Raw genomic sequence first — 19,397 nt, forward strand, 5'->3', positions numbered from 1 at the left:
AGCCTCTTGAATAGAAATATGCAATGATTACCGATATGAAATTTGTTTAAAGTTTTCAGATTTATAATAACTAATTATTGCCTTTTATAAAATATAATTGTTTGTGCTATCTTTAGGGAATTATTTTTAAGTTATTAATGCCCTTACGTTTTGTGATGGCCATACAAAAGAAACCGAGTTCCATTCATAAAGTCATAGAATGTACTTTCACAGGAATTAAGAATTTCATTGATATCCCAAACCGTTTTTTTTAAAGTAGCGCTATCGTTAAAAACCCCACTAAAGTTGAGGCCACCGACTCCGAATTTTGGTAGTAAGTTTTAATAATTTCTACTCGTTTTGGATCGTATATTTTCAATGAAAAAAATGTCTGAAGAGCGGGAAAAATATGGCACTGTTGCTGTCCTTATTGGTCTACTTTTGTAGCGTCCCTATTGAAAACTATTATTTAAATCAATTATATGATATCCTATTGGACCTAGTAACTGAACTACATCTGATATCGCAAAGGTCCAAAACAGTTCTATGCGTGGCTCATTGGCCTACCAGACTAATCTAACCTAACCTAACCTATTATAGCCGTTACCAGATAGAGGAGAAAGAATTTCCAATAACAGCGACATCTATAGGACGATTTCTTCTTTGGTGTTTTCGAAAGATTATTTACAACAAAGTGTATGGAACTAATTTTGATATAAAGGTTATTATTACAAGATGCAGTCAAAAATGTCTGTTGAACTGAGTTTAATGTCAGATCTACTTTAGAATCATGGTTCTTACAAAACTTTTAAGAAAAATCTTTTAATGAGGCGCACAGATATCTCTTTAAAATTCATTAAATAAACACAATAATGGAGGACGCCTGCAAAAGGACATAAAACATAAAATGTAGCCTCAGGTCACATGTCATTGAAAACAACATTTCTTTTAACAGAGAAGGACGGTATGAACTTTACAAATATTGCGGAGTCTAAACGGTATTAATCAAGTTATCTAAGAAATAACGGCTTATCAAAATAACTAAAATAGGAAGAAAAGCGTATTTCTATAAGTTCATATAAGGTCAGTACAAGGTGAGTATAAGATGAGTATACACGATTTGTACAATAGTCGGAAGAGTACATAGGTGTTGAGTAAATTCTTACTGTTTTTTGCCAGTTTAACAGTAAATATTAGAGTTGATTAGCTTAGCATGATGCATGCCTTTACTTTAGCTTGTTTTTGGTGCATATATTTATTGAATTTTTTTGAAAAATATAAATCACTCACATGCGGTTTTTAGTCACCAACTTACGCATACAACAGGTGATCTTTTATTTCATTTGATTTGGGTCGAGCGCTTACCTGGAAAAAGAAAAAATATAAAGTTTAGTATAATTATCTTAAAGAAGTCTTAATTTAATGTTAAAATATATTTAATATTTATGCTTCAAGTATGTCTGTGAATTATTATTTGCTAAAAAAATTATAAAATCAATTCAAATGAAAATCTCATAATGAAAATGAAGCGACTTAGCATCACGTGTGAATAAATCTTATATATTTTTGTCAAATAATACTATATTTAGTTATTAAGGCCCATAAGTATCGAAATTTCTCAGCTATAATTGATAAAAAATGTTAAAGTTTTATTTTAAGATCATGTGACTTTCTACTTCTTCTTTACTGGCGTAGTCACTGTTTACGCGGTTATAGCCGAGTTAATGATAGCGCGCCAGTTTTCTTTTCGCTGTTTGACGCCAAATCGAGATACCGAGTGCAGACCTCTACCTGATCTTTCCAACGAAGTGGAGCTGCTTGCATCAGCAAATACTGAAACGAAACCTTCAAAGCTGGAGTATTCTCTTCCATCCGGTCATCACGGCCAGCTTCGCACGCTCTTCATCTCGTCCTCTTTCTTTATTTTCATACAAATGAGAGGATAGACTTAACAAAATAGCATAAATTTGCAATGAGACATTTTATAGATCACATGATTAAATATCGCATGATTTAATATTCTGTAGTTTCAACAAAATTGTCTATGAAATCAAATTATCATAATAAATAATGTAATAATAGTCAACAAAGCGACCAATAACTAGGAACATTGCTGAACATGTGCTGATTTGAAAAATAATCACTTAATTAAAATCAAATTGTGTATCACATGACCTTGTAAAAAAGCGGCACTTTAAAATAATCATGTGACTTTATATCATGTGATGTTAAACCACATGACTTCATATAACGTGAATGCAAAAATTGTCAATGAAATCATAATAAAGCTAAAAAAAGGCATCATATCAACTAATAACATTGCTGAACATGCGATGATTTGAAGTCTTATGACTTCACATCAGATGACGAAAAAACACATGACCTCGTGAAAATCGCAAAAAACAGCGCTTAATAATAATCATATGTCTTCATATCACATGATGTCTTCACATCACATGGTGATGACTTTACATCACAGGATGAAAAACATGATGAAAAACACATCATGCGATGCAAAATATTTTAAATTTTTTTTGCTTGATATTTCTAAATATAAAATTTCTAATTTCAGCAACTTGCATAAATATCACATGACCTAGTATCATATGATTATAATTGCCCACAATAAACCAGCCGCTGCTTGCCGCTTTTGAGGTGCTAAATAACACAGCACAGTGCAAAGGCACACTGAAGCACAACGTAAAAATACAAATTTTACTTCAAGCACACAGACACACAAACCAACACGCGTTTGAATGAATCTTTACACACGAAACGTGTTATTCGTCGTCATCGCGCAAAAAACTTGCCTTTGAAAAGTTTTAGAACGCATTGCAATGAGTTTGGATTTGAGTGAAAAACTTCAAACGCGCTCTGATGGAAACATGAACGAAAAGCGCTGTGCTGGCATGCATGCCTATGCGTCTACATACAATAAGGCTGACAGCAAGGCACCAGCGAGTGAGTGAGTGCCACGCCCCAGTGAAGAGGAGCAAGTGCGCGCACACAAGCGTAGTCGACTGTGCCACATGAGTCCATGAACGCATTTGCAATGAAATCGTGCCAACATTTGCATCGCGTTGCCGTGGCAAACGCATGTGGCAAAAGATGCTGCCCAACAACAAAAAACAACAACAACGATGGCGTTTAGCACAAAATATGGCATTGCAAAAAGGGGCATAAAGCGCTAGCAAAAAGTTACTGCGCGGAGTGGCGGAAAAAAATAACGGACACAATTTTTCTAGCGCTTCTAAATGCAACAACAAAAATAACAGCAACAACACAAAGGCCGTTGCAAACAAAGCGTAAGCAGAAAAACAGCTAACAATTGAAATTGCGGAAGCAACAACGACAAAAAGTCGGACAGAAAATACGAGTGCACACATATACATATACATAGGTACATAGATGAGTGCGTGCATTGTCCGTCTGTGCCGCAGCGACACGCCTCACCGCATGCAAGCAAGCTCGCGTGTGTGTGTGTGCGTGCACTCGCCGTAACTGGGTTAGCAGCAAAGAACTTTGAAATCCCTTTTTGCTGCGGATGTGTGCAGTTGAAATATGCATCACGTTGTTTGTTGTTGTTGCTTTGTATGTTTTGTGTGTATGTGTGCAATGGCGTTAATCTGCGTGTGTGTGCGCGCGTGAGTTGCCAATTCGCGACTTGCTCACTTGTGCTTGTGTATTTTATTGTGCATTGTTTTACAATTCGTTGTTGTTGTTGCTGTTGCAAGCTTGTTTTGCGTGAAATGCTTGCCATGTTTCGTCCAGCATTTTTGCAGACACATATGCGTAATATACACAATTGTAAATATATTTAGATTTATTTATATACATATGAGCGCGAGCAGTTGCACTTTCTGGTTGCTTTTGTTGTTTTTATTTTTTTTTATACCCTGAACTGCACTGAATTGGTTTGTCTGCTCTCAATCCCGTAGTTTTTGAGATATCGCCTCGAAATTTTGCACATTTCCTTTCCACCGCTATAAATTGCTTATTTGCCAGAATCATAAATATCGGGTCACTATAGAAATAGTTGCCATACAGACTAACCCATCAAAACTAAGTGCTTGTATGGAAAACATTTTTACTTGACGAGATATATTCACGAAACTTGGCACAAATCATTATCCTATATCACGCTATTACTTTTGAAGAAACTGTTCAGATCGGACCACTATAGCATATAGCTGCCATACAAACTGGCGAATCAAAATTAAGTCCAAGTATGGAAAACTTTTTTATTTGAAAAGATATCTTCACGAAATTTGGTATGAGATATTCTCAAAGTCAACAATAAAATATCCCAAGAAATTCTTCAGATCGGATCACTATAACATAAAGCTGCCATACAAACTGGCCAATCAAAATTAAGTCCATGTATGGGAAACTTTTTCATTTTAGAAGATATCTTTACGAAATTTGGTGTGATATATGCTCCAAGTAAACAATATAATATCCGATGAAATCGTTGCGATCAGACCACTATAGCATATAGCTGCCATACAAACTGACTCATCAAAATCACGATGAATACCCTTCTATGCAATAAGAAATGCACTTGTGAAGCATAGAATAGCAACGCTGTGGACGAAGTTAACGTTTTTTATTGTTTTTGTGTAAAAAAAATTGTTTTGTTAACAAAAATACAAAGCAACAAATAAATGTTGGCTGCGGCGCGTATACGAGATGACAGCAATTTGAGCACAAAAGCAATATGCGCGAATGTGGCACGAAGCGGCAAAAACAATAAAAAAACGAAGTTTTTTTTAGAGCAAATATGATTTCTAAAAATATTAAGCGCTTTTTGCAAATTGAGCAAATCTGCCAAAAGTTTGCAATTTTTTCACCATTTCTATAATACTGGACACTCGTGCCCCCTTCAACCGCTTGGCAACAAAACAGAAGCAACGAAGAGTGAACGCCAGCTGCACAACAAAGAACAGCTGCAGCGAGCAGGCGGGTCCAATGACCAGAGAATACAACCCTTGCCATGAACACGGCGGCAATATTGCAACCCTTTAGCCTATATATAGGCGCAGCGAGCGCTATATGCCGGTTTGCATGTATGTAAATGGCATATAAAACTACTACAATGACTCACAACTATAGTTGACGCTCTAAACATTCTAACTCGACAGCATGTGTGCATGTAGGTGTGCATGAAGATTTCTAAAAGCCTATATATGTGTGTGTTGCAAGCAGAAATTTTCGAGCATTTTGGGCACAGCGGGACAAGAGCTAATGACATGTGCACACAGAGGCACTTATACGCATACATACACAGACATACTGAGAAAGTCATACACAGGCATACACTGAGAAGCATGCACAGCCATACATTGATAGGCATACACATACACACATGCACAGAAATATACACATATACAACATACGACCAATTTATATACACATATTCAAATTCAAGCGTGTGTAAGCAAAAATAAGAACGCAAATTTAGACTGAACAACAGCCTTAACAATAGGACATATAACAATAAAACAAACAAGACAACGCAGTAAATGTGCATAAAAAAGAAGAAAGCAAAGCATGTTGCAAAGGTAGTGCATTGGTACTGGTTATAAAAAAAGGCCAGCGGAAGGATGCATGTGTAAGTTAGAGGTACAGTAATGCATCCGCCAAGTAAATGATGAGGCATCAAGGGGCGGGTAAAAAGTTGTATGCTGTTGTAAATACCGTTAGACAAGTTAGCTACATGCGCTACATGCATACAAATACAAGCACATTTGAAGCTGTATACAGTTGGGGTTTTACTACTAATGCACTTGAAGTTGAAACAGTGGCGGTCTAGAAACTTGGACGAACATGTATGCAACTTATTGCTTTTCATAATATTGCAAATAGCACAGATAAAGCGATATAAGCATAGAATAAGATTTATTAGAATTAGTAAATAATTGCAAAGAGTTGCCACCTGATTTTTAAAAATAATTTTTTTTTAAGTGCTTTTACAGTGGACATTTATGCAGTTAAATAATAATGAAATAGAGTTGCCACCTAATTTTGAAAAGATTTTTATTGAAGGCTTTTATAACCCAAATTTTGTTTGTAGTTAAAAGGAAAATACAAATAGTTGCAACCGAATAAAAAAAAAACATTTTTTTATCAAAGGCTTTTATAATGAAATTTGAAAAAATGATAAAAAGTATTTACAAAGAGTTGCCACCGAATTTAGGAAAAAATTTTTTTTTTTAAGAAAATTTTTTAAAACGTAATTTTTCTATAATATAACAATAACAAATTCTTACAAAAGTAAACTAAACATAGTTCAAAAATATTTGTAAAGAATTGCCACCAAATTTTTTACATTTTTTTAAAACATTTTTTTCCAAAAAATTTTATGGCCAAAATTTTTCAAAACATAAAAGCAGAGTTGCCATCTAATTTTTAAAAACATTTTTAAAAAATATTGATATCTCATTTTTTAAATATTTTTTTATAAATAAAGTTTCTTAAGTTTCTTAAACAATAATTACAAAGAGCTGCCACCAAATTTATTAATTAATTTTTTTTTAATATTTTTTCCAAAAAATTGTATAATCTTAAGTTTTAAAATTAAGACATAAAAGACGCAGTTGCCACCTAATTAAAAAATACTTTTAATTACCCTTTTTCTGATAAAAAAAAATATTAAAAACAGTTAAAACACAATTTTCACAATATTTTTATAAAAAAGTTTCTAATACGGAAATGTTTTAGAACTAAAAAAATTAATTAAAAAATCTTATTATTATAAGAAAAAAGTTGCCACTGAATTTTTGAGAAGCATTTTCTACAAAAATTTAACAGCAAAATTTTATTTAAGTATCGTATATAACTTAGCTTTGTGGAAAATGGTTGCCACCTAGAAAAATAATTTTTTAGAACAAAACATTGCCAACGCTAACTTTCTCTAATAATAAATATAACAACAAAAAAAAAAGAGATTTAAAAATGTTACGATATGAAAATCATAATGAGGCCAGGTCTGAAAATCTATACCACACCGTTATTTTCCAAGCAATTACCGTGGCATAAAAATAATACTCTCGAAAATGAAAGAAGTAATTTCATCGCTAGGGTCGCCTTCTGCCTCTTAGTACATTATTCTCTTCTTTGAAAAAAAAAACGTAACTGAAAGCAAATTTTCTTGACCTTCCTTATACCTGCGCCCATCACTGTATACAAATTTAAGTGCATGCGAATTGTTGCTAATGTGTCACACAGCCTTCAGCCCACTTGCTGACATTATTAACTGAAGCATAATCTGATAGTTGCCGCATTTATTGTACACCAATTGCGTTCTTCAACCAGCGGATTTACGCCCGAAAAAGACACAGAGGAAAACGCCCGGCAACCCGGCAGTCGATGTCTTTTGTTTAACAAGAGATTATGAAGATTTACAATCATTTTGAATGTACAAAACATGTACTTGTTTGAACTAATGTACTTGAAAATCGTCTACTAACAGTTTCACAAAGAAGTGACTCCGTTTCGACAAAGTTGAAGTTTGCGGGGTTATTGTGTGAACTCACAAGGAGGTGTAGTAAAAGAGCTTTGCTATGTAGCATGTGGATGGCCCGAGGTGCAAAACTGAAAGGTTTAACCCTCATTACTTTTTAAAGTTAAAGCATTGATTGGAGATTTTAGTTACAAACCTCAACGAAAGAAAGTAAAACTGATTTTGGAGCGAAAACTAGTCTCACCTTTTTGAAGAAAGGTCATTACAGAAACGTAAACTGATACCCCCAAATAATATAAACTTCCATAGAGAAAATGTAAGGCTAAAAGTTTCATTTTTACTGGACATTGCCGACTCAAAAAGCGCCAGAACAAAATTAATACAGATTCTTGTGCAAACTGTTGGTTTTGCGACATGGAGCCGGAAACTTCCGAGCACATAAAGCAGTTCTTGGCTGCAAAGTAATATGTAGAAGCAAACTCAAGGCTCCTGAACGCACATATCCGAGTAGAGATCATATCACCTCAATAGCGCCCAGCAGGATCTTGTAACTTTTCAGAGTGTTGGGTCTTTGCGGGTTTGCGTGATATTGGGGATGGCACAATAAACCTTTGAACGCAGTGCAAGAGCAAATTTTCTTCTGTAATAAGTATGCCATATTCTACCTGAAGCTTTCATGGAAGCCGTTATGTTCATATCGAAGAGAGAGCAAATAAGGCATCGCTGTTGTAAAGGAGCCATTGGCAAAGGGTGGGGTCTTTCACTGAAAATGGTCCTCTGGCTCTACGACACCATAGTCAAGTCCATTATGTTAAAAAATATCACACTTGTAAAAAAACTCGAGAGCGTTCAGCGGGTGGTGCACCGAGATCTACTCCAACTTTGGCACTTAGTGCCACCTCGGAAGGGTTTCCTAAAAGAACACGAGTCGGAACACCCGGAAATCCTCACACATTTTGATTGCATACCGTACCGAATCACTGGAATCATGGAGTCGCCAAACTTTCCATATACAGGCGAAGGAGTTGAGAATGAGAAGAAGCAGTTGGAGAAGAGGGGCAGTGAGCTTCTTTACGGAAAGAATAAAGCTTTGGGGCAATGGTTGGTGGAGGGGTTTATTGTCAGAAGATCTCTACCAACTCCAGCTACAGACTTCCTGACTATTGCAGTGTCCTCCAAGCCGAGGTTGGAGCCATTAAGGTTGCAGTACATTTACTGTTCCGGAGTGCCTCCTTTAGAGAAGTGACCATCCGCACAGATAGTTCAAGTTCGATACTAGTCTTAAACTCATTAAGAGTGCGTTCAGAGTTGTTAAGGAGTGCCTACCTCGTTGTCATTGGCATCGAGTGTCTTTGTAATAAGACTGGTATGGGCTAGGCCACAGCGGAATGGCTGAAATTTGTAAAGCTGGTTATCTTGGAAGGAAAGGTACCGTATAATCGCTTTCGGTAGAATGGAAGCGGGTCGGTGCTCCTGCGTCTTTTTGTATTCTGCTACTAGATAGCTGGGCTTCGTGGGAACTTGGGCAGCGCTGGGCCACCACTGGTAAAGCATTTTGGCCCGAGATCGATTGCAAGTGATCTCTTTACTTTTAGTAAGGCTAACTTATCCTTGTTTGGGGGCTTTTAACACGCCATTGCCCTATTGGTGCCATCTGCAGAAGCTGTATGAAAGTAAATGAGATGGAAATAACTCAACACTTCCTGCTAGACAGTCACGCGTTTGGGAGGTCAAGACTTAAATGCTTGGGAGTGGGTACATTCTGATATCTTACCAAACTGGCGGGAATGGAAATCTGCAAATTTGTATTGGCTACTAAGCCTTTTGCTAATTTGTAAGTTCGAACACAGAAGTTCTTCTTTTCTAAGGCTTCAAAAAGGACTACATAAAGCAGTCCACGTGCGATCTCTCTAGCTCAGCCTTCTAACCTAACCTACCATATTTTACAAAATCAAACAAATGTAGAACTCAAAGTGGTGTTCATGTACTAAATAACAGATGGCAACCAAGGAAAACTAACTTTACATTTCTAATTGTATTTCTTTCTAGAATGCGAAAGAAGCTTATGGTCAAACAATTAGAAATATACTTATTTCCAACTATTATACTATAAACATACCTCAATTTGCACACAAAATTTGCCCGAGTCAATAAATTCTGAAAAATGTACCGAACATTTTTTTAACGAAAACAATAAACAAGTTTTGTTGACGAAATTGGAAAGCATAATTGCAACTTTGTGGCGCAGCGTCGGTAGAACAAACAACCCGAAATCAAATTCGTCAACTTTTCTTAAAGAAAATTAACATAATTTTTTGCATCCCTGCGCACATTGCCGCAAGAAACTTACACATCAACTTGCTACTCGCTTCGTGCTACTTGCTACTTGCAATAACTCGCAACTAATAAAAACCGCAGCACTTTACTGGCGACTGCACCTGCTGATTGTTTGCCACCAACAAATAACAATAGCGCAACCGGGCTAACGGCACTGCTCGGCCAAAGACAATAACGAACGCGCCACCAAACGAACGTTAATTCCGCAAGTTTGCGCGCCACCAGCCAACCAGTACAACAACAGCAATAGCAGCTCAGCCACCAACTGTGCCACAAGTAGAGATACTCGAAGCGCGCTGCCAACGCCAGCTCACTGCGGTACGCTGTTATTGGTGTTGGTCAAGGAAGTTATGGCGCTCGCAAATGCAACACGCAATTAAATTTAATGAAACCAACTTTCTTGCGCGTTGTTGCGCTGACGGCGTTGCAACCAACTTGTCGGCGAAAGTTATGTACCCAGGCATGCTTGTTTAGGGGTTAGTTGGCATTTCGGAGGTTCTTAAATGGATAAGTTAACTGTTTATTTGGAAGTGGCTAATAGAACTGAGTTAAATTATTGAGGTTGAGAGAAATAACTGATAAGAACTTTTCAAGGAAGTTTAGTCTTTCAGTTCTTTGATGGAACAACTTGGTTAAGACAGAAGATAGAGTTCTGAAACTCGGTGCAGACTAACTTTTCTCGGTGTCTTAAGTGAGTTACTATTCGAAATCGGAATCAAGGTCACCGAATTAAAGCTCAAAATAGGGAATGTTTTAAAAAAAGTGACTTTTTGAAAATCGGCTCGACCAAAAGTAATTTATTTGGAAATTCAACCACGCCCACTTTCTAAATAATAATTCATACAAACTGAAAATTTTCCATACATACATCATCTAGTTGTTAGAATCGAAGAAAACCGAAGCACGAATAATGAGAGAATGTGAGAGAGAGAACTTATCGAGAGTACGAGATACAAGGTGAGAGAGAAAATTGGCAAGAATATATACCAAAAATCTATCTATACTTTGAAACTGAAGAAATGTTGCTTATGGCTCGACCAAAAGCAATTTATTTGAAAGACCCATTTTCTACATTTTCTGAAAATATCTCAAACATACTAAAATAACTCGAAAAACACATCAGATACATATATCTAGTTGTTAGAACCGAAGAAAGAAGAATGAGAAGGTGTGAGAGAAAGAACTCATCGAGATTACGAGAGAGAAATTGGGATATTGGCGATTGGCAAGTGTATATCTCGAAAAGTCGATCTATGTTGAACCTAAAAAATAGTATATTATGAAAAGAAAGTTTGCGAAAATAATTTATTTAAAAAATTCGACCAGGACCACTCATTTTCTATAAGAAATTTTTTAAACAACATGAAAAGATTCGAATTTCACAATATCAAAAACATATCGGATCCCCCAGCTTACAAAACCGAGCAAGAATGACGAGAGAGAGAGTGAGAGAGAGAACTGCAAAGTCTATATCTCTGAAAAGGTTCGAGCGCTACCAGGCCTCATAATTTCAAAAATACATCATATCCCAGAGCAGACAGAGCCGAGCAAGCATGACGAGAGCGAGTTAGAGAGAGAAAACTGTTAAGACCTTATTTCTCAAAGTTAATCCAACTGTAGTAACTATGTTAAACTAGGAGTTCATATTCCTAAATTCAACATTTAGGGATCTAAGTAGGTTTGTATCAAAAATTGAAGGCAGAGAACCGAATCAAAACCCAAAATATTCCAGAGATTTGTATGTTTGAAAAATTAAAAAAATGGACACGTCTATATTGTGATTGTATAACTCTGTTCTTTCTAAAACTAATAAGAGGGTTGGTCAATACTTATTACCTCCCTATTAATTTGCTCTCACTTGCCGTCAATCTCAGCGCCTAGCAGCCAACAGCTGACCACTAGAATACAAATCGCAGTGATGTAATTTAAAAGTATTGCGGAATCCATTTGCTGGATCGCAAGAAAAAATAGCGAAAGATAGAGAGAGAGAGAGAGAGAGAGAGAGAGAAAAATCGGTATAAAAAGTGTGAAGATAGCTCTAGCACGGTTTGTCAGTACTAAAATGCGGTTATAACGCGCGGGCAGGCGGCATTCGTCAGCGATTGCAGTGATTCGTTGCAAAGCGAATCACCAACTACAAATGTGGCATTCGTTCATAGCCACATAGGCAGGGAAACTTTCTTAATTTTATTGAGTTTTGAGTTTTTTCTTCTCATGTTGGTTTTTTTGTTGCATAAAATGAAGCGTAAGGCGCTAAAAACACACATTTTTCCAAAGAATTTTTTATTATTGCCTGGTTTTCTGCAACATATTTGCGGTTGAGTGCTGTCGGACACGCGCTGAGTTATAATTTTTGAAGGGAAACAAATGCATATTTGCTCAAGGCAATAATAAGTCAGTGGCAGTAGTTTTGTGGATGAAGTTTTATAAATATATTAATAACTTGGCGGGAAGTACAAATGCAAGCGATAGTGCATTGCAGAGACAAGATGAAGAGAGAAAATGCGGAAAAGTGGAAGGAGTATAAGCTAAAATGTTTAGTATGAAGCCGTGCTCTCTGAAATAACAATTTTTATAAATTTGCAACTACATCTCAAACTTAGTAAAGTTTTTTGTTGAAATTCATCTCACATTTAAGTACCACGGCAGCTACCAAATAGCATAGTCTATGCTTGGATAGTAAATTTAATGAGACTATATAATCTAAAATGATTTTTATTGAGAAGAAAGACATTACTTTTATGGACAAGAAAGAAAAAATAATATAATACGAAAAAGGAACAGGTCTCATTCGTGACTCATTCCTACGTCAGTTCGTAATTCGTTGCCTGAACGTTGCTGGATTTTCACTCGACAGACCATCGCATACAATAAAGGTTTTAAATACTAACTGAGATCTTCTGTGTTTTCAAAAATCACATGCACAAGAGATCTTTAAAAATATCCCAAATATACCATAAGAAACTGTACTTCATTTATTGAAAAATGCGGCAAAGATTCTCCTTCGTATAGGTACTACACAATTTTCGTTAATAAATTTTAACGAAAATACTTGCTATCATCATTTTGTAAAATTACTACATCCTGTCCAAAGGAAAGCCTGTAAAAACAAAGAGGAGAGCTTCTCATCTTTCACGCAAGATAATAAATTAAGTTGTCTTGTGTTCGTGCCGGCACGCCCCAATTTACAACAATTTACGGATCATGTGGTCCAAATGCCATGCTTTGAAGCAGACCTGCTTACATAAAAAAATAAAAGTTTCAAATGTAGTTTAAAATCGTGTTGTGTGGGAGACGCACATTTTCACTCTGTAACATAAAAATATCAGAGGAATGCCACATACCAAATGTGGTTGGAATCGGCGGATCTTGAAGTATGTGTTTTCGCCTAAAAGTGTCATACCATCTCAGGGTTAAAATTCTCTTTGGTCTTTGGCGTATTTAGCTATTACTTAATCGTGATTTAAGTAGTTTTTAACAGTACTGTTATATGGGGAATGAGCGGGGTTAGCATCCGATATCATCCATTTTCACTGTCGGTTGCAGTCCTAATAGTTTTTGAGCTGGGTGAATTTGGTTGTTTTAGCATTAATGATTAATGATACATTAAACTTATTAGAGGGCAGAGCCATTCCCATTTTTCTTTTAAATTGTATGCCCACAGGTGTCCCTTTCTACTGCGATCCACAGTGTCCGATTGTGGGTTAAAAAATATGGTCCAATTTTATCAAAATAAGTGATGGTCTAGTGTAAATATACGTATACACTCTACAGAATATTATTTTGCTGGCCTTTGGTGAAAATTTTGAGGTTTTTGAGCTTTATTTTTTTTGATAATGATTTCAATTTGAATATAGACTATAAAAGATGTTTATGGACAAATGGTATTTTTTGAACTAGCGAACATTTAATAATTACTATAATAAATAATTAATCTTTTTATTTTTCTTAATTAAAGCTGAACTTGGCGGTCGAAACTAACTTAACGTAATCGAACATCTGGATTAACAAAGCTTTTGTATATACATATGTTAATATATACATAAAAGCACAACTTAGTTTGTCTTATCATCTATGAAGGTCTTATCGTCTATAGAGGTTAAAGTGTCTGATCTTCGGTGGTGAATTGCTTTTGTCGTACGTGATACTAAAAACAATTATATTTGTATGTAGAAGCCCACTATTTTAATATATATACATATGTATATATATTTTTATATATGTATATACATATATATATAGCTTTTATGACAAAGCAATTGAAAAGGAGGAACTGTCGTGCTGTTACCTGTACATAGCTTTTATTTTTATATCAATTTCATACATACATATCGTCACCTAAAATGCAAAAATAATGTAACACCACGTAAACGATATATTAGGTTGTCAAAAAAGTCTTGCGGTATTTTCGCTAGTTGGCGCTGAAAGCGCGTAGTTCTAGTTTAATTCGTCGCATCAGGTCATGCTATACCTTTTTGGAAAGCTCATTTCATGCACTAACACGTGTTTGATTGATTGTCGTTTCTTTTAAGTGGTTCGTGAGTTATAGCGTCGCAAACATGGAGCAAAATAAAGAGAAAATACGGCATATTTTACGGTACTACTTCGATAAAAGCGAAAATGCATCACAAGCCGCCAATAAAATTTGTGCAATTTATGGACCCGATACAGTTTCCATTTCCACCGCACAACGATGGTTTCAACGTTTTCGTTCTGGTGTAGAGGTGGTCGAAGATGCGCCACGCTCCGGAAGGCCTGTCGTCGAAAATTGCGATAAAATCGCTGAATTGTTCGAAAGAGACCGGCATAGTAGCAGGCGTAGCATCGGTCAAGAGCTGAGCATGAGTCATCAAAAATTCATTTCAATTTCAATAAAAAAAAAAAATTCAATAAAAATACCGCAAGACTTTTTTGACAACCCATTTTATTAATGGGTTTTATAACCAGTCATATTTAAACAAAATTGGAAGTTTAGTTATAAAGTGGTTATATATTGACTATTTATGACAACGGATGCCGAAAATGTTATGCTGCATATATGTATGTATGTTATATGTTGTTGTATATGACATATATGATTTTATAATAAATTGTAATTTTTCGTAATTTGTAAATACAAATGCCTCTAAAATGCACTTTATCTACCGAATTTCGGAATAAAAATATCTCCGCGCGGAAATGTAGGCAACGTTAACAGATATATTTTTTTGTCCGTCATATTGACAGGTTTGCATAACTATATGTATACATTTCAAACCCGCCTTAGCTCTCTTGAGACTGTACGATGGGTTTCCTCGGATAAAAACAGGTATTTTAGTAAAAATTTTAACTTAGAACTTGGACGAAGGAAAACAAAAAGAAAATTGGATTTTTGGCAGACATTTTTAAATAAAAACGAAAATTTCGTGACGTTTTTTTTAAATAGTTGTAATCGAAAAAACAAAAATCCTTTGTTCACGTCGCCTCCTGTTTGGGAATAATTGATGTAATTGGCCACCATGTTGATTCACAAAATATATGAAGTTTTTCAAGGCTTTACTACCATTTATTAAGTTTCAGTTCTTTTACTCGGGTCATGAAAGGGAAGAGAGTTTGTTATGAAGAGAATCGTTATGAAATTAGGAAGATGTTGAGGAAAATGAGTCTAGTTATGTATGTCTTTGTCCACTCACAATATGCAAGATCATGTACTAGTACCAGTACAATTTATTTATTAGAAATGAGCGTAAAGGCTTCATTTGACATTTATAATGGAGGATGGAGTCATGTGTAAAGGTTCACGCAAGTGTGGAAAGTTCTCTGATCGCCTTTTACTTGGGAGTGGCCAGAAACGATTCTTTTGCATATGGCTCAAGTAGGTCACGACTTCCGGTCTTTCATCAAGTATCCTCTAGGTAGCCTAAAAACATTCGCTTTAAGGCGAGCTTTAGTGAGAAGGTGAAACATCCCCTCCGCAGGGCGCTGCGTTTGGGACCCGCCACGTAAAAAAAACACAACCAATGAAAAATAAAGAATGTATAATGATGGACTGTGAATGACGAAGTAGGTCACATAGGTTTAAACTTATTTATAGACACTTTTTTATGAGTATAGCTTTTATTTTCAATTGTGACCTAACCTAGAGCAATAAATTGACAATTTTACAATGTTTTTTGTATAAACATAGCTGTACCATACTCTTATAAGAAATATTCAATTTGATTATGTCGAACGTTTTACTTTCTTTCTGTATACGTATTCTATTTCAAAATAAAATTAAAGAGAAAAAATATGTGTATTTTTAAACTGCGGCAGGTGAAAGTGAGCGCATCTATTGCAAATGCTTATCAGTCTTCAATATTTTTATATGTTTTTAGTGAAACCTTAGACATGCTTGTTGATAAAAATAATAAAATAACAAGAATAGGCGCATTCTCCGCCATAATTCGCTGCCGCTTATCATTTAGTATTATGCTGCGTGCAAACCGTCGCATAAGCGCTGGGGTCACACCCGGGTTAATGACAAAAAGAATATAATTTAGTGAAAAAAATTAAGTGCAATATAATATTTATGCGAATCTACAAAATATGCAACTGTAAAACGCTATAAAAGACACTGCAAAGCGCTTAGAACTGAATAGTAATTTCGTGAAAGGCCGACGAAATGCGCTGTGCCTTAGCTTGCTTCGTCAGCATTGTGGGCTGCGTGCTCGTAGCTGGACAAATCTTAGAGCCAACACAGCAGATGAAATATGCCGATAAGGTATTCTTAGAAAAACAAAAATTTCTGCTCGAAATAGTGCATCGCATTGAAAACCCACTGTTGTTCGAAGAGTATCTCAAATATGCTAAGGACTTCCATTTCGAGAAAACGGATTATATGGTGAGTTGTGCGCAGAGTGGGTGGGATTTAAAAAGTTGGGCGGGCTTGAGAATGCTGTTGTGGTGTGTACTACATTATCAGGAGTAATAGACATCTAAAGGTTGCCAGGAACGCGGGTGAATACTAGAGTTCGTTCTACAATGTGCATTTGGAGGGTCACTGGGGAGGGAAGCAGGTTCATTAAGTGGCTCAGGCGCTTTTGGTACTGCAAATACCCGGCGTTTTAACTTTTTTTCTTAAATATTTTTACAATTGTTTACTTGTCTTTTTAATTTTATTTTTTATTTTATTTTTTTTTTTAATTTTTTGGTTTATTTTTTATTTATTTTATTTTTATTTTTTTCCACTCACAAATTTTAAAATTTTTTTTTTAACCCACCTCCAGCAATATGACTACTACATGGAGAAATTTGTCGGCGCCTACAAGGCAGGCTACATACTACCACGTGGTGAATTCTTTGGCGCTTTGGTGAAATCGCACATAATGCAAGCGTTGGGTCTCTTCAATCACTTCTACTACGCCAAGGACTTTGAGACGTTCATGCGCGTTGCCAGCTGGGCGCGTGTGCACGTCAGCGAAGGCATGTTCGTGTATGCGCTCAACTTGGCGATCATACATCGTGACGACAGCGAAGGCCTAATATTGCCAACCATCTACGAAATGTTGCCACAACACTTTTTCACCAGTAAATTGGTATACGAAGCGCAAAGATTCGATTACGATGTGTGGAGCAAGCAGATTATGTACGAGAAGGAGTACAAGGACTACCTGTATCAGGATAATAAGGAAGCTTATAGCACACACGCACATATTTACACTAAAGATTGGAAGACCTGGCAATGGTGGAAGATGATGGGCTTGGCTGAGCACTGGTATGCGGTAGATGGCGCGCAGGTGCTAACTGGCGTTTCGTCGGTAAACGCGGATATACTTAAGGACACACACATTTACTTTATGCCCACAGATTATACACGCAATGTGGAATGGTACAACGAACAGTCGAAATTATCCTACTTCACCGAGGATGTGGAGTGGAATGCCTATTGGTACTACGCGCATATGGATTATGCTTACTTCTTGAACAGCAGCCAATATGACTTTGCGTCGGAGCGACGCGGTGAGTACTGGGCGCATAATATGCAGACGATGTTGGCGCGTTACTATTGGGAGCGTTTAACGCAAGAACTCGGCGAAATACCTGAATACTCTTCGGGTATCACTTACGAGGAGGGCTATCAGCCGCAATTGAACAGTTATAACGGCATCAAGTTCGGTTTTAGGGAGAACGATTTCGATCCCAAGCATTATACGAATTTCGATCAATTCAACCGTTTCATGTTCTACTACCGACGTGTGACGGTACTGCTCGAGCAGGGTCACATCACCACCGGCAATGGCACTGTGATTGATTTGCGTAAACCCGAGTCAATTGAGGTTATGGCAAATCTGTTGGAAGGTAATGCTGATTTATTTGATTCACACTACGAAATCTATTGGCGTGTGCTCTCGCATATGTATTTTACTGGCGCTGAGCCCAATGCTTTGCATGTGTTGCCACATATTTTCATTAATTACGAAACCATGTTCCGCGATCCGTTCACATACAGTTACTACAAACGCTTCTATCAGGTGTTGTATAAATTTAGCTCGTTGCTACCGGCATACACGAAAACCGATTTGCTGTTGCCTGGCGTTAGCGTAATGGATGTGCAAGTGAGTGAGCTGTTGACCTACTTCGATTACAGCGATTTTGATGTGAGCACTTTGCTGAATGACAAAATGGTGTTCGACGATGGTCAATATGTTTGGAATAAAATGTTGTTGGCCCGTCAACAGCGTCTCAATCACAAGCCATTTACCATGGATTACATCATCACGGCTGATAAGCCGCAAAAGGTTGTGATACGCGCCTTCCTTGGTCCCAAATTTGACTCAAATAGACGCGTCTTATCTTTGGCACAAAATCGTGAGAATTTCATTGAAATTGATGAGTTCATTTACCAGCTCGCCGCTGGTGAGAATAAAATTCAACGCAACTCAGACGACTTCTATTGGACCATTGGGGAGCGCAGCACGTACACCGCGCTGTACAAGTCGGTAATGCTCGCTTACGAAGGTAAACAGCAATTTGTTGTGAATGCCACGCAGCCTCATAATGGCTTCCCTGATCGTCTGCTATTGCCGCGTGGTTGGGCCAAGGGTTTCCCAATGCAGCTGTTCTTCTTTGTGGCTCCATATAATGGCGCACATGAGCACTATCCTAGTTATGAGCATACTTCGTTCGCTGGTGGCATCGGTTCGGGTAAACGCTATATTGATGATATGCCACTGAACTATCCTTTCGATCGCCCGATCGACGAAGTTGAGTTCTTTGTGCCAAATATGTTTATAAGGAACGTTAAGGTGTACCATGAGGATAGATTGGAGAAATATCAGGAACATAATTATGCCAATTTCGGCAGCTTTGATTACTCGAATTGAATAATTTTGTGTAAAAACTTTGAAATGTAAAGGACTGAGTAAGTACTGTAGAAATATATGTATGGCATTGTCTGTAGCGAATCTTTTTAATATTTTCTTTTGGGATGTTTTCGTAAGTTTATCTTTTACAAAAGTGTTTTACAAAAACAATCTATCAAGGACTTCTTAAAATGAGAATAGAGTATTTGGTTCGAAATTATATCAAATTTGAAAGTTATAACTTAGTTAGACCAATTTTTTTAGGCAATTGACTTCCACTTTAACATAGTTCCAGC

General features: G+C 36.6%; 2 protein-coding genes across 3 annotated transcripts in view; one reads left to right on the forward strand and one right to left on the reverse strand.

Annotated features, from left to right (window-relative positions):
- LOC120768110 (semaphorin-1A) overlaps positions 1 to 19,397 on the reverse strand; it is a 490,487-nt gene that overhangs the window by 231,549 nt on the left and 239,541 nt on the right. The window lies entirely within an intron of this gene.
- Positions 16,422 to 19,203, forward strand: LOC120768111 (larval serum protein 1 beta chain-like). Its single transcript, XM_040094658.1, has 2 exons — positions 16,422 to 16,640; positions 17,026 to 19,203. The coding sequence occupies exons 1-2, from the start codon at positions 16,422 to 16,424 to the stop codon at positions 19,120 to 19,122; spliced, it is 2,316 nt and encodes a 771-aa protein (XP_039950592.1). The 3' UTR covers positions 19,123 to 19,203.

Source organism: Bactrocera tryoni, chromosome 2 (assembly GCF_016617805.1).
Source record: "Bactrocera tryoni isolate S06 chromosome 2, CSIRO_BtryS06_freeze2, whole genome shotgun sequence".
NCBI classification, from domain to species: domain Eukaryota; kingdom Metazoa; phylum Arthropoda; class Insecta; order Diptera; family Tephritidae; genus Bactrocera; species Bactrocera tryoni.